We start from the raw sequence: 16393 nt of genomic DNA, 5'->3' as shown, positions 1-16393 counted from the left end.
GCTTAAGGAATTCTTACTCCTCCCTCAACACAGGCCTTTAGCTGTCCCTCCTATTCTGGACATTGTAGATGATGCTTTCTTGGAATCTAGCCTGGACCCAGACACTTTACCTCCAGCTCCCAGAAAACCTGACAGGTACTACAGGGTACCTGACTCTCACAAGTTCCTCTTCAAGAATTCTACTGCGGATCCAGAGACCATTTCCCTAGGACCAAAAGGCATTAAGGCTACTGCTGCCAAAAACCCTACCCCCTCTGATAGAGATTCCAGGGCCTTGGGCAGATTGGGGAAGAAGGTATACACTTCTGTTACTTTGGCCATTAGGGCCTTAAATTGCCAGTTTCATATGTTTCAAAGTACCAGCAGCATATTATGGGACTACTTAAACAGAAAATGATGTTGATTAATGACTCTGCTGAACATAAACAATTACAGGATTTAATGCATTCTGCTGAACAAGTTGGTAAACTTACTTTGCAATGTGATTTTGACTCTCTAGAAGCATCTTGCAGGGCTTCTGTCACTGGGTCTGTACTTAGAAGGCATGCTTGGCTTAAGAAGCATAACTTGCCAGGTCATGTTAAAGCTAAATTACTGGATGCTCCCTTAAACCAAGACCGCCTGTTTGGCAACAAAGCAGAAGTTCTTAAAAAGATGGAGGAAAAATCTAAATCTATGCAAACTGTTAAAGATTTCCTGCAAGTACAGCCTCCCAGGTTTAGTAGGCATTGGCCTTCTAAGAATTGGTCCTTTCCAGTCTCTTCCACGCCTTCTCAGTCCAAACCCAGGGACAGCAGACCACCTAGGCTACAGTCTCAAGGTACACACAGGCCTAAGCAGTGGGGGGGGGGGGGCTCCCACTTCCAAAGCTGGAAGTAGTAAGACACCCCCCATGGAAAAATGTCACAATGACTTAAACTTAACTCTTCCAAGCCCTGCTCAACTGCCTGTTCCCTTAGGGGGAAAGTTCGCACTGCATGCAAAAAACTGGGAACTCATTACCCAGGATAAATGGGTTTTGAATATAGTTTCCAAAGGACACAGATTCCACTTCCACACCCTACCAACCCCAAACGGTTGGCCAGATCTACCCCCAAATCAGTGGGCAGAGGCTCAACAGCAGGTTCTCTCTCTTCTAAGTATCAGGGCTATTCAACCTGTCCCAGCAAAAGAAAAGGGGCAAGGTTTTTATTCAAGACTTTTCCTGGTACCCAGAAAAGAGAGCTCCTGGCGTCCTATCCTGGATCTCTCTATTCTAAATACTTTTTTGGTAATCCCATAATTCAAGATGCTAACACTTCAACAGCTGCTTCCTATGCTAGGCAAAGATGCCTGGTTGGCAACCTTAGACTTAAAGGAAGCTTACCTGCACATTCCAATAAGGGAGTCTTGCAGGAAATACCTACACTTTGGGGCAGGCTCCATGCACTGTCCGTTCTCTGCACTTCCCTTTCACTTATCTACTAAGCCCAGGGTATTCACAGTGTCTAACTCCAGCCATTGCATTTTGCAGGCAGAGAAATATTCAAATATACCCATACTTGGACGATTGTCTGATTCAGGCAGAAAGCCAGGAATTGCTATCAAAACATCTGGCATTCGTAAAGAAACTTCTAAGCTCACTGGGGTACACCATAAACGAAAAGAAATCTCACCTAGTACCCTGCCAATAAATTGTGTTATTGGGAGCAGGCTTGAATACAACTTCCCAGATGGCTTTCCTCACTCCAGAGAAACAAGTTATTTGACAACCTACTTCAAACTACTGGCCACAAAGACCCAGCTATCTGCAAGGAAAATCCTGCAAGCCCTGGGGTTCATGGCCTCTTGCATTCTACTAATTCCATATGCAAAACTTCATATGAGGAAACCACAATGGTATCTAAAAAGCCTATGGTGTCAACATTCTCAGGACCTGGAATCAATGAGTCCTATCATTCCTTGTATAAAGACAGAGTTCCTTTGGTGGGCAGAGGCCTTCTACCACAACAAGAGGCTCCCATTCACTCTACCCTCTGCCACCCAAACCCTAACAACAGATGCATCAGACTATGCACTGGGGGCTCACTTGGCAGGGCAGTGCATTCTGGGCAAATGGAACCTGAGACAGATGCACCTGCATATCAACCAAAAATTTTAGCTGTACAGAATTCCCTGACAGCCTTCAAAAATGACATTTTTCCAGGACAAGTATTGGTAAAGACAGACAACACCACAGTTATGTGGTACATAAACAAGCAGGGGGAACCCACTCGTATCCTCTCTGCAGACTAGCCATGGCTCTGTGGAACACAGCCTTGAGCTACCAAGTGCACCTACAAGCTCAGTTCCTGCCAGGCAAGCTAAATTCACTGACAGACAACCTAAGCAGAAATCTCGTGGACCCACATGAGTGGAAACTGGAACCAAAGATGTTCAACCTCTTGAGAAACAAATGGGGGAATCCAGAGATAGACCTGTTTGCCTCCCTTCAGAACTACCAGTTGAACAAATTCTGCACAAGGACTTCCCACAGTCAAGCTTGGAAAGTGGATGCCCTGTCCTTTACCTGGGAAAGCCTCTCAGTTTATGCCTTCCCCCTCTGGCTCTCCTCTCGAAGGTTCTGCTAAAGATGAAACAGGACAAACCAAGGACAATACCGATTGCACCAGACTGGCCACACCAACACTGGTGTACCCCCTCTTGCGCAGTATGACACTGCAGGAACCATGGCACCTGCCTCAGACCCCTTCTCTGCTGTCCCAGCAGGAGAGCCAGATTCTGCACACTCAGCTTCAAACCCTGAATCTTGCAGCCTGGCTAATTCCTTGAGCTCTCCAGTAGCATCCTTCTGTAAACAGGTGCTAGATGTCTTTCTGGAGGCAAGGAGGCCTAGTACTAGAAAATCCTATGCTGAAAAGTGGAAAAGATACTGTTCCTGTAGCCAGAGTCAGGGGATGGGCACAACGGTGCCCAGCTTGCCGCATATTCTTCAGTACTTAACAGAAATGCCACACAAGGGCCTTTCCTACTCTTCAGTTAAAATGCATGCCTCTGCCATTTCAGCACAATATCCGCGGTGGTGCAGCGGTAGCGTTGTTGCCTCACAGCAAGAGGTTCTCCCGTTCAATTCTCTGCTGGAGTGCCTTCTGTGTGGAGTCTGCATGTCCTCCCCGTGGTTGGGTGGGCATTCAAAAGATATGTGTAAATGGGTGTGCCTTCGTTGAAGGTTGAACGTCAAGCTGGCACCTTGGCCTTTGTCAAAATCTACTGACAATCATTAGCGGACCGGAGTTCCGCTGTGGCGACCCCTAACCGGGAAAAGCCGAAAGACAACAACAACATAATACTGAACCACCCCTCTTCTCTCACCCCCTGTTAAAGCAATTCCTCAGAGGGGCCAAAAATTTAAGACCCCCAAGGAGAGCCCCTACTCCAGCCTGGGACCTTAACTTTGTATTGAAAAAGCTCACTCTCCCTCCTTTTGAGCCAGCTGCAACTGCAGAGTTGAAATTCCTTTCTTGGAAAACAGCCTTCCTTCTAGTGATCCCTTCAGCAAGAAAAGTGTCTGAATTACAGGCCCTCATGGCAGTGGAGCCCTTCATCATCTTCCATGCAGACAGGGTGTCTCTCTGGACCAATCCTTCCTTTATGCCCAAGGTGGTGTCTATTGTGGCCCTTAATCTATCCATTCATTTGCCTACTTTTTTCCCAAATCCACAAAGCAAAGGAGAACAAATACTGCACTCTTTGGACGTGCACAGGCAATTTAGATTTTATTTGGACAGGACTAAGCCTCTCAGAAAATCAGAACAGCTGCTAGTTTGCTTTGCTGCAGACGCAGAGGGGAAGGCCGTTTCAAAGCAAACTATTTCTAAGTGGGTAGCCCATTGCATTCATTTCTGCTATAAGCACCATATAAAACGTACCCCACAGGGTATAAGATCACATTCCACCAGGGCTGCATCTACCTCTACAGCCTTTCTCAGAGGTGTCCCTACCAGGGACATCCTAGAAGCTGCTACCTGGAGCTCTGTGCAGACCTTCACCAAGCATTACCACATGCCTATTTTTTTCTAAATCCAGAGCTGGTTGTGCCACTGCAGTCTTGCAGAGCTTAATAGCAGGCCCTAATGCTCTCTAACTTCTCCTCCCTTCCTTAGCTTTGGGAATCAACCCAAATGTAATGACTGCAACAGTGAAACACAAAGAACATAGTACAGTTGTGTACACTTACCATAAATGTAGATGTTCGAGTGTATTCACTGTTGCAGTCCTGCCCCCTACTGCTACCCTCCCTCCAGCCCCCTGACTTCTCTTGGCACTACATTTCTTCTTCTTTGGTGAATTTAAGCTTTCTGGTGTATTTACTTTTTGTTGGAGGTGTAACCTAACATACAATTGCTTCCCATTATGGGGCACCTGACATCTGGGGCAAGAATAACTGATGGTGTCGGCTGCATGTTGTATACCCCTGACGACCTGGCATCATGGAAGAAGAGACAGCATCCGACGGAGTAATCCAAGACTTTGATATTCAGGCCGGCTGAGGGCTACATGCAGGCAGATAACCCAAATGTAATGATTGCAACAGTGAATACACTCAACATCTACATTTATGGTAAGTGTACACAACTATACTTTCTAGCTTCAACAACCGTACGTTGGCTGAAAGCAAGAACAAACTTATCCTTAACAGGTATGTTAAAATCACCCTTTGCAGAGATTCTATCTGGGACGGAGGTCTCACCACCTCCTAAGCATAAAGAGAAACTGAGTCTTTCAGTTCCGATATCCCCGTCCTCCTCAGAACCCAGTCAACACCGGTCTTCTCCCACGCTGTCGGTGCAGACAACCTCGGCACCGGGGTCCTTGACTTCTCCCTCCGTGCCGCCTTTGATTTTGACTCAGACTCCTTCCACTGTACTGACCTCGGCACCATCTCCCACGGTGCCGACCTTGTTTGTGACACAGGCCCCGACTACTGTGCCTGCATCGAAACCTTCCCCGACCATGGTGCCAGTGTCTTACACGGCTCCTCTGGTAATGATTCCTTCGGTTCTGAAGATCAAGCACCTTCCAAGAACTAGATATTCTCCTCCTTATGATCCCATTTTGGGACAGCAATTTAGTCCCTTTCTTGAGAGACCAGACTCCCCATCAGCAGTGTCCTTCAGGTCCACCAGGAGTCTTTCAGAACAGGATGTAGTGAGGGTTGTGGACCAGCTTCTGGAAGCTAGAGGATTAACCACCCAGACCTCCACCCGGGTTTCGGAGACTTCGGTACCGATGGCCATCCCGGTACATACTGTCTCGGCACCGACAGCCAAAGCTTCCCTGTCGGCACCGATTACTCTTGGCGCCACAGCTCCTTTGGAACTGGGGCACTTGGAGCAATGATTGGGCTGTCAGCACTGTGGCACCTAGTTTGCTGCCGATTTTTTTCTGTGCCGCTGTCTACGTCTACAGCTCTCCTGGCAGATGTCGGTCCTCTCGGAGCTCCTCACCTGGAGGCTGGCTCCTTGAGGTGAGGTGTGACCCCGGTTTTGAGGTTGTCCTTCTCGGGTCCGGTGATGGAGAGGGTCCTTGCTTTAACAGGCTCGCAGTTGACACCACTGGCATTGGAACCAGAACCCCCCCTCTAGCTTGCGGCTGTCTCACCCTTCTACTCTGGAATCTCGAGCACGGGAGCAGCAAGACTTTGCCCTCCAAGGGAACCCTCTCTCCGGAGTCTTCCTCAGAAGATCCCACTGGGGAGCCACCCTGGAAGAAACCTTGCAAGAAGAAGCATCTTGATTCCCTTGAGAAATCCATCACTGAAGACACCGATTGCGATGAGGGAGAAGGGTCCCCATGGTCTCCCCTGGAAGATCTCATTTGGAGACATTCTCGAAATTCTCAAGCAGAGGGGAGACTGGAAGCCCTCCAAACCTTCTTTGGAGGAATCGGTGTTCTTGCAAGCTTTTCGTGCTCGGCCATCTACTTTCTGGGTGACCCCCACCTGCAGATGAGCTCATTCGACTTATTGTGCAGCATGCCTGGGTGGCCCCGGACAACAAAGAACCCGTCCTCCAGAGGCCAGCTAAAATTCTGTCCACCTTGCAAGGCCAGCCCAATTGGTCCAAACAACTGGTAGTCTATTCCATGGTCGTGGCAGCAGCCACCAAGAAGGTAACTGGCAGAAGATAATTCCACTGTTCATCCCCCGAACAGGGAGTCTCGGGCTATGGACAGAGTGGGGAAGTAGCCCTACGCTTCAGCGTCCTCTGCCATCCGGTCGTTGAATTACCTGGCACACTTTACTTGCCACCAAAGAGACCTAATTTCTGAAATGTCTGCCTCTTTGGTGGAGGTACTGCCTGAGGAGGTGTGTGATACTGTTGCCTCTCAGCTAGCTACCTTGGAATCAATCTCGAACTCCTTGATGCGCTTGATTTCTCACACTACCGAGGGTGCACCTCGAGCATCCGCATCGGGCATTGTTATGAGATGACATGCTTGGATGCGTTTGTGTGACTTCGTGGACCCCTTTAAATTTTCCTTTGTCAACGTGCCTGTTGATTAGTCCTCCCTTTTTGGTCCCAAATTAAGAGAGACACTTTCACATAGTGAGAAGGATGGAAAGACCTTGTCTGCTGTGGGCATATGTTTTTCCACCCTCCAGAGGTCCTACTCCAGGAATCTGAGGGGAGGAAAATTGTGGTTCAAGAAGTCCCAAGGATTTTCTCGTGACACTCATGATGAGCAATCCCCCAGGGGCATAGGGGGTAACTCATTCAGAAGGTGCCCCTTTCGGGGCAGAGGGGGCCTGCGTAACTAGGGCACTAGAGATTACTTCTCTGGCCAGACCCTTCCAGCGCTCCTGAACAGCGGCCCGATTGCTTTCCTCCGGAAGCAGTCGGGGTCGATTTTCCCTGCACCTACAGGCCTGGCAACTCATAACGGATGCGTGGGAACAGAGGATAATATTCAGAGGCTATCGTATCCCTTTCGACCTCACCCCCAGACCTGAGAAACAAATCCCAAATGTCCCACCTGGTCAGAGGGAAGTTGCAGCCTTAGAAATCAAAAAGCTGCTAAGTAAAGGAGTCATCCAACCGGTCACACCAGACCAAAGAGGATCCGGCTTTTACTCAAGGTTATTTTTAGTACCAAAAAAGACAGAGGACTGGAGACCTATCCTGGATTACAGTTTACTAAACAAACTCATCAAACCTTAAAAATTCCAGATGGTCATGGTACAGTCCATTCTCCCCTTTCTGGGGAAGGACAACTGGATGTGCTGTATAAACCTCCAGGACGCGTATTACCACATAAAGATGGACAAACACCCCAGAGTTTCTCCGCTTCCAGCTGGGAGCCAGTCATTACCAGTTCAGGGTACTGCCCTTTGGTCTCTCTACAGCCCCAGTGTGTTCACTAAATGCATGGCAGTCGTAGCCTAAAAGAAGGATTAGTAAGCAAGGACACCCTGTCCTCATAAAATACCAAAAAAGGTGGACAAGCCATAAGGGCTTGTAACTTGACATCCATCTGGCAAAAGTAAGAGCTAGCAACAGAATGGTCTTCCAAGAACAATGTTGCAAGGAAGATGAAACAGCAGGCTCAAAAGGAGCCTGAGTCAATTTCTCCAGGACAAAATTAAGATCCCAGGGAGGAAGAACAGGCTTCCTGGGAGATCTAATGTTAAGGACAGCTTTAAGAAATTGCATAGCCTGAAATCTAGAAGCTAACAGGGGAGTTAAAGGCAGACAGAGTGCTGAAAAGTGGACCTTAATAGAAGAATATGCCAAACCAGCATTGAGCAACTCGCACAAATAAGAGTGAACTAAAGGAACATTTCACAGTAAGTGGGTCCAGGTCATGAGAAAGACACCAAGTAGAAAACCTCTTCCATTTAGATAAGTAGGATTTCCTAGTAGTAGGTTTCCTGGCCTCCTGCAGGACCTGCAGCACATCCACAGAAAAAAAGGTGTCTATGAGGGATCAAAACCCTATCACCCACAGTATCAGTTGAAGCATGGACAGGTGGGGATGGATGAGAGATCCCATATCTTGGGTGATTAAATTCACCATGTGAGATAAATTGTGATGATTCCCTCTACTTCTGCATCAAGACAAGGGCAACCAGTGCTGTTGCAGCGAAAAGGGAGTCGCCAACAAGATTTTGGGACAATCTTGTTGAATCTTGAACAAGACTCTTAGAATGAGAGGAAGGGGAGGGAATGCATAAAGAAACCTCCTCTTCTAGGAAGATAAGAGGGCATCCACCTTCCATACCAGAGGACCTGGGACTGTGGCACAAAACTGAGGAAGTTGTCTGTTCAGAGGGAGGGAAAGAGATCTACTTGAAAAGTGCCCCACTGGTGAATTATGTCCAGAAACACATCCCTGTGAAACATCTGTTTGTGGGATTCAGTGTAGGACCTGCTCAGAGTGTCTGCCACAATGTTCTGATCTGAAGGAATATAAACTGCCTGAATCACTTGATACTTGGCAGCCAGATCCCATACCAGAAATACCAGTCAAAAAAGAAGGTAAGATCTTTTTCCTCCCTGTTTGTTAATATAACACATAACTGTGGTATTGTCTGTGAATACCTTGAGAGGCCCTAGAGAGAAAAGAGGATGAAAGGTTGAAGAGCCAGCATAAGAGTTCTCATCTCTTTGATGTTGATGTGCTCCTTTTGCTGATGAGGTGACCACACTTCCTGAACGAACCTTCAGGGAGCTAAATTTTGCTCCCCATCCTGTATCTGAAGCTTTTGTGAACAGATTCTGAGAGGAAAGAGGGTGGGGAGCCCTGGATTCAGAGACAACTGAATCCACCACAAAAGTTCCTTCTTGAGGAAAGGGAGAAGAGGAACTGTAAAGTCTAGAGGATGTGCATGTTGAAGTTACACCGACTTCAGAAACCACTGTAACTTCCTCATGTGGAGTTTGGCCAAAGGGAGCATCAGATTGGTGGAAGCCATGAACCCCACAGCTCTCAGAAACTCCCTGCCTGTAATGGAGGCCAGGGGAAGATGGGTTTGAAAGTAAGAAATGAGAGTTAAGTCCTTTGGAGGCAGCAGGGATGCCAGCATTGGCACCATCTGAATCCTGCAACCCAGAAAGATGTGTTCCTGAGAATGAGTCAGGGAAGACTTTTTTTTTTTAAGTTTATCGTGAACCCCAAGCTCTGAAGAAGAGAAATGGTAAAACGAAGATTGTGCAAAAGGACCTCTGGAGAGGATGCCTGAATCAACAAGTCATCCAAGTATGGAAATATTTGGATCCAATGAAGCCTGCAAAAAGCAATCACAGGAGCGAGGCATTTGGTGAGCATCCTTGGGGGCAGTAGAAAGGGCAAAGGGTGAAGCAGAGAACTGAAAATGCCAGGAAGCAACAGAGAAATGCAAAAACCTCCTGAAAAGAGAATGGTTCGGAATATCGAGATAATTATCCTTGAGATCCAGAGATAGCAGAAAGGCCTGAAGGAGCAAGAGAAGAAAAAGGGTCTGAAGGGACAACATCCAAAAGGAAGACACCTTCAGAAAAGTGTTTATATGAAAGAGGTCTAGAATCGTTCTCCAAGTACTTTTTCTGGGCACTAGAGAAATTCTTGAATAAAACCCCTTCCTCTTTTGGGACACAGGCACTTCTTGAACAGTACCCTGAGACAACAGATCTCAAAGAACCGCTGGGGAAAAAGGAAGTTGTTCCTGAGGAGGCTGAGGAATGTCCATGAAAGGAGGATGGGAAATCCACACCATGAAGTACACCTGACGAATGATTGACAGAACCCAGGAATCTTGTGTGATTTGAAGCCAAATAGGAAGAGATAGAGAAAGGTGAAGAGAGAGGAATTTGGCTGGGAACAGGTAGATAGTCAGACAGCACCTGGTTTGCCAGGAATAGAAGGATTTAGAATCCCTGCAGTCTGAGTGACTTTAGCCAGGAGGAGCCCGTTTGCCACTCTTTTTTACCTTTAGCAGGAGGGCGAGATTGCCTACAAACAAATGTTGGCTTAGAAGGGGTAGTTTCTCTGAAATGTAGGCGCAGGAGAAACACATGTTTAAGCTCCCTGTAAGGCCTTCCCCTTGTCCTGAAGAGACTTAAACCAGCAGCCGCATCCCCAAACAAAAGTTTATTGTCCAGAGGAGCATTATCAACTTAATCTTAATATCATCGGGTAAAGGTTGAAACCTAAGCCAAGAATACCTCCTTGGTACTGAACCAAAAGCAGCAGGCCTAGAAGAGGCATCTTCTGCATCATAACTACATTTGATAGAATGACTAACTACTTGAGAGGAGGTTCCTAGCAAGGAAAGAGCAGAAGATTTACTTTGAGTCTGGAAGATTAGAAAAAAGTTGACAGTTCTGAGAAAGAAGAGCCAGCAGATACCTAGATATATGGGTCTGAAATTAGTAGCCCTAAAAGCTAGGTAGCCAAAGTATAAACCTTCTTACTCAGCCTGCCCATGGTTCTGCTGTCCTTGTCAGAAGGCAGTAACTTGGATGAAGGAGGCAGTTGACATGGCTTATCAGAGGCTACAGGCACCACAGAGGGGTCAGCAGCAGGACATTTGACCAAAAAGAACAATTCTCAGACACCCTATAAAACCTATCGGACTTCTTGGGAGTAGGGGGCAGAAAATCAGGTGCTTTAGAGGCATTGGAAAAAACATCTAGTAAAGCAGCCAAGACAGGAGAAATAGCCACAGGTTTAGGAGATTCCATCTGCAGTATCTCATAGTACTTCTTATGGATATCATAAACCTGAGCACAATCGCACTTAACAGTCCATCATCCTAGAGATGGTTTCCCTAAAGGAAATTTCCTCAAAATGACTAGCTGGACTATTAGATTCCTCCTCCTGAGACCTGTAGTCTAAAGGAGAAGGAATCTAGATAAAACAAGTAAGGAATTATTCATCCAAATCGAACTTTTTCTCAGAAGAATTCAATTCCCTGGGCCCTTTAGGTGAAGAGGAGAAGGAACCGAAACTGCTTGAGGAGGCCGTAAAGACAGTAAAGCATTAAATAACCCTGAGTAAAGGCCTGCCACTCACTTTGTGGATCCCCAGGAGCAGAAGAAACATGTTTAGTCTTATGTTTCTTTTTTTAAGGGGATGTCCGCCCTAGAAAAATGAGAAGGCCCTGACTCAGGACGGCATTCCACAACCATAGTAGGAACTTCTTCCCCAAGAAGAAACTGCGGGGACCCCCCCCCCCAGACATTTTGGAAACAATTAACTGTGATTCCCCCTGAATGCCCAAAATGGATGGCTGCAAAGCCTTGTTGGAAGTGCTGCCTGCCAGATCCTCGTCGGCCTCCAATCTAGATGTGGCAGAAGAATCTGACAACACAACCAGGCGAGTCTCCGGATTTGTAATAACCTTGGGAGATACCCCTGGCAGAGGCTGGACAGCGGAGGATTCTGGTCTTACCTTTTTCACCTTCTTCCCTGATGGCTGACCCTTGGGGCAAGAAGTTCCATCCATAGTATCTTTAGCAAGAAGCTTAAGATGCTGGTTCTCAGGATACAATGAAAGGGAAGAAAGCCTACTATGAAGGGTTTTTAGGACAAGCACCTGACAAACTGAAAAAGCTGTATGGTCATGAGAAAGCCCTAGGCAAAAAAGGCACTTATCATGGTGGTCTTTGTAGGGAATCTGTCTCCCACAGTGGCATTTACCCTTCCTGGGTGACATTAACACCCCAAACTGCACACAAAATCAAGAAAAAAACAACCCAGCTGGGTACTTGTCTACAACAGTGAGGACTTCTGCAAACAGGAATAATCACTGGAATTCCAACAAACAGGAAAAAAAAACAGCAAAAAATGGACTGAGGCAAACAGACAGATGGTTAAAAACAGCATTCAGACTGGCAGTGAAGTTCTGAGGATGGCACGCCTGAACATCACCTTTATGCCCTACGCAACACGAGGAGTGTACAGGTGACGTTCAGCATACCTTAAAGCAATGTAAGACTTTGGTAGAGTGGTCGGATGATAGGCTTCACGGCAGGGAATCCCATAGGTTATGAATACTGCAGCGATGAATGTAAAGTCATCTAAAGTTCATCTTCTGGAAGCTGCTGTTTTTGGTGCTTTTACTTCCACCCACAAGCTTTCGGATTTGTATGGAGAGCTTTGTGGCCTTTCATAAGGATATGGTGTTCCATAGCACTAAACCACAATTATAACTAAAAGTAATCTTAACACACTTTAGTGGTAGAATTCAGTGGGAAGGCTGAGCTCTTCATAATCTCAAACTCATAACTGGCTCACATTGCAGCTGAGAAAGGATCTTGAGTTCTGGAAGGAATTCTGGTTTACTTCTCTTGCTTCAGGTAAGAAGAAGCTGGCTGTGGCTGAGAATGCCTTTTTCACAGGAATTGATGACTATATCACCTTTTGCCATCAGGCAGCTAACATGCCCCTTGGCCACTGTAGTTAGACTACTGCACCAGGAATGTAGCTGCATCCAGTGTCTTGTTAAAATGTGACCTTGGCAGACATCTGTGTTGTAGTTGCGTGTTCACCAGCTTTACAGCCTTATCAAGTAGTGCTTCTTGAACTACAGTTTCATCAGCTGAGCCTCCTTTTCTACCTCAGTGATTTATGACCTCAAATCCGGAACTCTTGCTTGTATGGTTGCTTTGGCTTCTGTCTCCCTGAGAGGTGCTTATGATGCTGCTTATGATTTTTCTAGCTATTATCTACTGAAGAGAACCCATCAATGTAAGGTGCAACAGTTAGAAACACTCAACATAAACTGTTCATCTTTTAGAAGGCACTGTGCGGTCTGTATGTTTTAACACTCCACCATCCCCTTTTGCTTGAACAGCTCATCCATATACATTGAATGAATGTTCTGGTAAAGATGGCAAATGTAGAATGTATCTTTGTTTATTTATCTGCTGTATCAGTTTAAGAAGGGGTTTAAACTGGGGAGCACAAGGATGTGTGCACCATCCAAACTCCAAAGCATGGTGTACAGGTAGCTAGTGCATGCCCCAATTTTGGGCCACGAGTGGATCCTCAGTAAAGGAAATCCCAGCAATTTAACCTACTGTTGATGGCCTTTTGAAAATCATACTTTGATATGACTGTGTGTATTGCCAAATTAGTATAGCAATGTGTGCTTGTTCGAGAATAAAAATAGTGCTCATAGGATTACGGGCGGATGATAGCCAAGTTTTGTATTTTAAGGGGAAATCACTGAATGCAAATATGTTAACTATGCTAACATTAGCATACTATAAAATTAGGCTGTGTCATCTGCTGTATCTGAAGTTCGTATGGGGACTTTTGTTGTCAAGAAGCTTGTTTTAGGGGTCATTCACTTCTCCCCAAGTCAGATATAGTCTTGGCTATTTTGAAATCTAATGTAAAATATTGATGTCTTGCTGCTCATGACCATCTTTTCAGTGTTGTCATGCATTTAATGGAAAGCATGTTTTCTATGGATGGTTCTTTTGTGATGTTTGTTCCAATGTATACAGTGTATATAAAAAGTGTACACACCCCTGTTAAAATGTCAGGTTTTTGTTGTATAAAAAATGAGACCACAATAAATCATTTCAAAACTTTTCTCACCTGTAATGTGACCTGTGACCTGTATAATTCAATTGAAAGACAAACAAATCTGTTAGCTGAAAAAACTTAAAAAAAAATAAAAAATGTACAATGCGCTGCTTGCGTAAATGTGCACACCCTTAAACTAATACTTTGTTGAAGCACCTTTTGATTTAATTACAGCATTCAGTTTTCTTAGGTGCACACCTGCCATCAATTAGAGACTCTGATTAACCCCAAATAAAGTTTAGCTGTCCTAGTAGGATTTTCCTGACATTTATTCAGTTGCCTGATGCATCAAAAGCCATGATTTGCAGAGAGCTTACAAAGCATGAAAGGGATCTCATTGTTGAAAGGTATCAGTCAGGAGAAGGGTACAAAAACATTTCCACAACATTGGATATACCATGGAACACAGTGAAATACAGTCATCAAAAAGTGGAGAAAATATGGGACAACAGTGATGTTGCAAAGAACTGGATGTCCCTCCAAAATTGATGAAAAGACAAGATGAAAACTGTTCAGGGAGTCTGCCAGACGACCTACAGCAACACTGAAGGAGCTGCAAGAATTTCTGGCAAGTACTGGTTGTGTACTACATGTGACAACAAGCTCCCGTATTCTCCTTATGTCTGGACTATGGGGTAGGGTTGCAAGACAAGCCTTTTCTTACACAGAAAAACATCCAGGCCTGGCTAAATTTGCAAAACAGTACATTGTCTCCCAAAAGCATGTGGGAAAATGTGTTGTGGTCTGATGAGACCACGGTTGAACATTTTGGCCACAATTCCAAAAGGTATGTTTGGCACAAAAACAATACTTCGGATCACCAAAAGAACATCATCCCCGCGGTGAAGCATGGTGGTGGCAGTATCATGCTTTGGGGTTGCTTTTCTTCAGCTGGAACTGGGGCTTTAGTCAAGGTGGAGGGAATTACGAACAGTTCCAAATACTAGTCACTTTTGGCCCAAAACCTTCAGGCGTCTGCTAGAAAGCTGAAGATGATGAGGAATTTTACCTTTCAACATGACAATGACCCCAAGCATACATCCAAATCAACAAAAGAAACCAGAAGAAAATTAAAGATTTGTAATGGCCCAGCCAGAGCCCAGACCCAAATCCAATAGAAAATCTGTGGTGTGACCTGAAGAGGGCTGTGCACAAGAGATGCCCTGGCATTTTGACATATTTGGAGTGCTTTTGCAAGGAAGAGAGGGCAAATATTGCCAAGACAAGATGTGCCATGCTGATAGACTCCTATCCAAGAAGACTGAATGCTGTAATTAAATCAAAAGGTGCTTCAACAAAGTATTAGTTTAAGGGTGTGCACACACAACAAAGTATTAGTTTAAGGGTGTACACGCTTATGCAACCAGCATATTGTACGTTTTTTATTTTTTATATTTTTTCCCTTAACAGATTTGTTTTTCAATTGAATTGTACAGGTTATAGGTCACATTAAAGATGGGAAACTTTTTGAAATGATTTATTGTGGTCTCATTTTTTTATATCACAAAAACCTGGCATTTTAACAGGGGTGTGTACACTTTTTATATCCACTGTACAAGCTGCAGATAATTTAACTTTTTTGAGACATGCTGTTTATTATGTAGGACTGTGGTGGTTCAACAATTTCATTCATTTTCTTACACCCACTTTTATCCTCTATCCCAGGAAGCAAAGGCCACAGGGTAGAGAACCAGCCGGTTCATCTGACGACAGATGACAGTCACTATAGCTATATTTTCATAGGAGGAAAATAAAAGTGGAACTATTGAGTAAAAACAATGTTGTTTCTCATTGTTTTCAGAAAGAAATTTCAGAGTTTTCAGGATAGAAGACTACGAGTTAATGAAGAGGATAAGAGCTTTCTTAAAAGAGCTAGAAAGGACGGCAATTTTCATGAAGTTCTACTGGACAGGTACATTTTATTTTTGTTTTATTTATATTTAACTGGTCACTAGAAAATGTAATCTGATACTGTTAATCCTCGTTCATTCCTTACGTATGGGTATCTGTTCCGACCTCGGAACCGAGCTGGCCATCTTCCAAGCTCGCATCAGCTACAAATTCTCAAGCTAAACTCTTACCCAGACTTCCCCTCTCCCGGTTACCTCAGATTTCATTTGTCGCGTTGCCATTCAGTCGTGTCAAGCTGCTTGTCTTGAGGTAAGTATAGATGTTTGTTGTCAGACTAGTTTTTCTGTCATAAAAGTTTCTATTTTGTTTTCTCTTACCCTATTGCATTTAGTGACTATATTTTCTTGAGTTTCCTTCTCTACTTTTTACCACAAGGTAATTTCTCCCTTATCGTCGTTTTTAAGCCCTTCTTTTCTTCATTACTTTCGAGTATTCTTTCGACCCATTGCTGGTACCCTTTCTTCCGTTTCCTTTTCTATCATGACAGATAAAAAAGGTAGTCCAGGATTTAAAAGGTGTTCAGATTGTGGACACAAATTACATACATCAGATGAACACTCTATGTGTTTATTGCTTGGGTGTGTCTCACTTATCTGTTGACCCGCTCTGTGGTATTTGTAAAAACTTTTCCACTAGAACTTTAATTGAAAGGAAAAATAAGTTGTTGCTGAAGGGACTTCTTAAATCTCCCTTTTCAGAGGCTATTTCTGGGTCGGAGGCTTCAACCCCTCCTAGAGCTCATAAGAAAATATTGGATGATCCTACAAAGGCCAAGTCTCTGCCTTCGTCCCCGACTGGGGACTCCTGCCAACCAACACCTAAGAAAGCTAAAGTTTCTGCTTCGGAGCTCACTCACTCGGCCCCAGCGCTTTCGGTGTCTAGACCTTCGGCACCAAGGCCTTCAGCGCTGTCAGTGATCTCGGCTCCA

At 45.0% G+C, this 16393-nt stretch overlaps 1 protein-coding gene across 2 annotated transcripts in view; it reads left to right on the top strand.

The window, feature by feature from the left end:
- FRG1 (FSHD region gene 1) overlaps positions 1 to 16393 on the top strand; it is a 466841-nt gene that overhangs the window by 355832 nt on the left and 94616 nt on the right. For both annotated transcript variants that reach the window (XM_044062473.1, XM_044062472.1), the window contains exon 7: positions 15356 to 15466. In XM_044062473.1, coding sequence (XP_043918408.1) covers positions 15356 to 15466 — 111 coding nt within the window. The remainder of the gene's footprint in view (positions 1 to 15355; positions 15467 to 16393) is intronic.

Source organism: Protopterus annectens, chromosome 2.part1 (genome assembly GCF_019279795.1).
Source record: "Protopterus annectens isolate FY-2018-M chromosome 2.part1, PAN1.0, whole genome shotgun sequence".
NCBI classification, from domain to species: domain Eukaryota; kingdom Metazoa; phylum Chordata; order Ceratodontiformes; family Protopteridae; genus Protopterus; species Protopterus annectens.
Note: the sequence above shows the minus strand (reverse complement) of the source record. Positions and strands in the feature narration are given on the sequence as shown.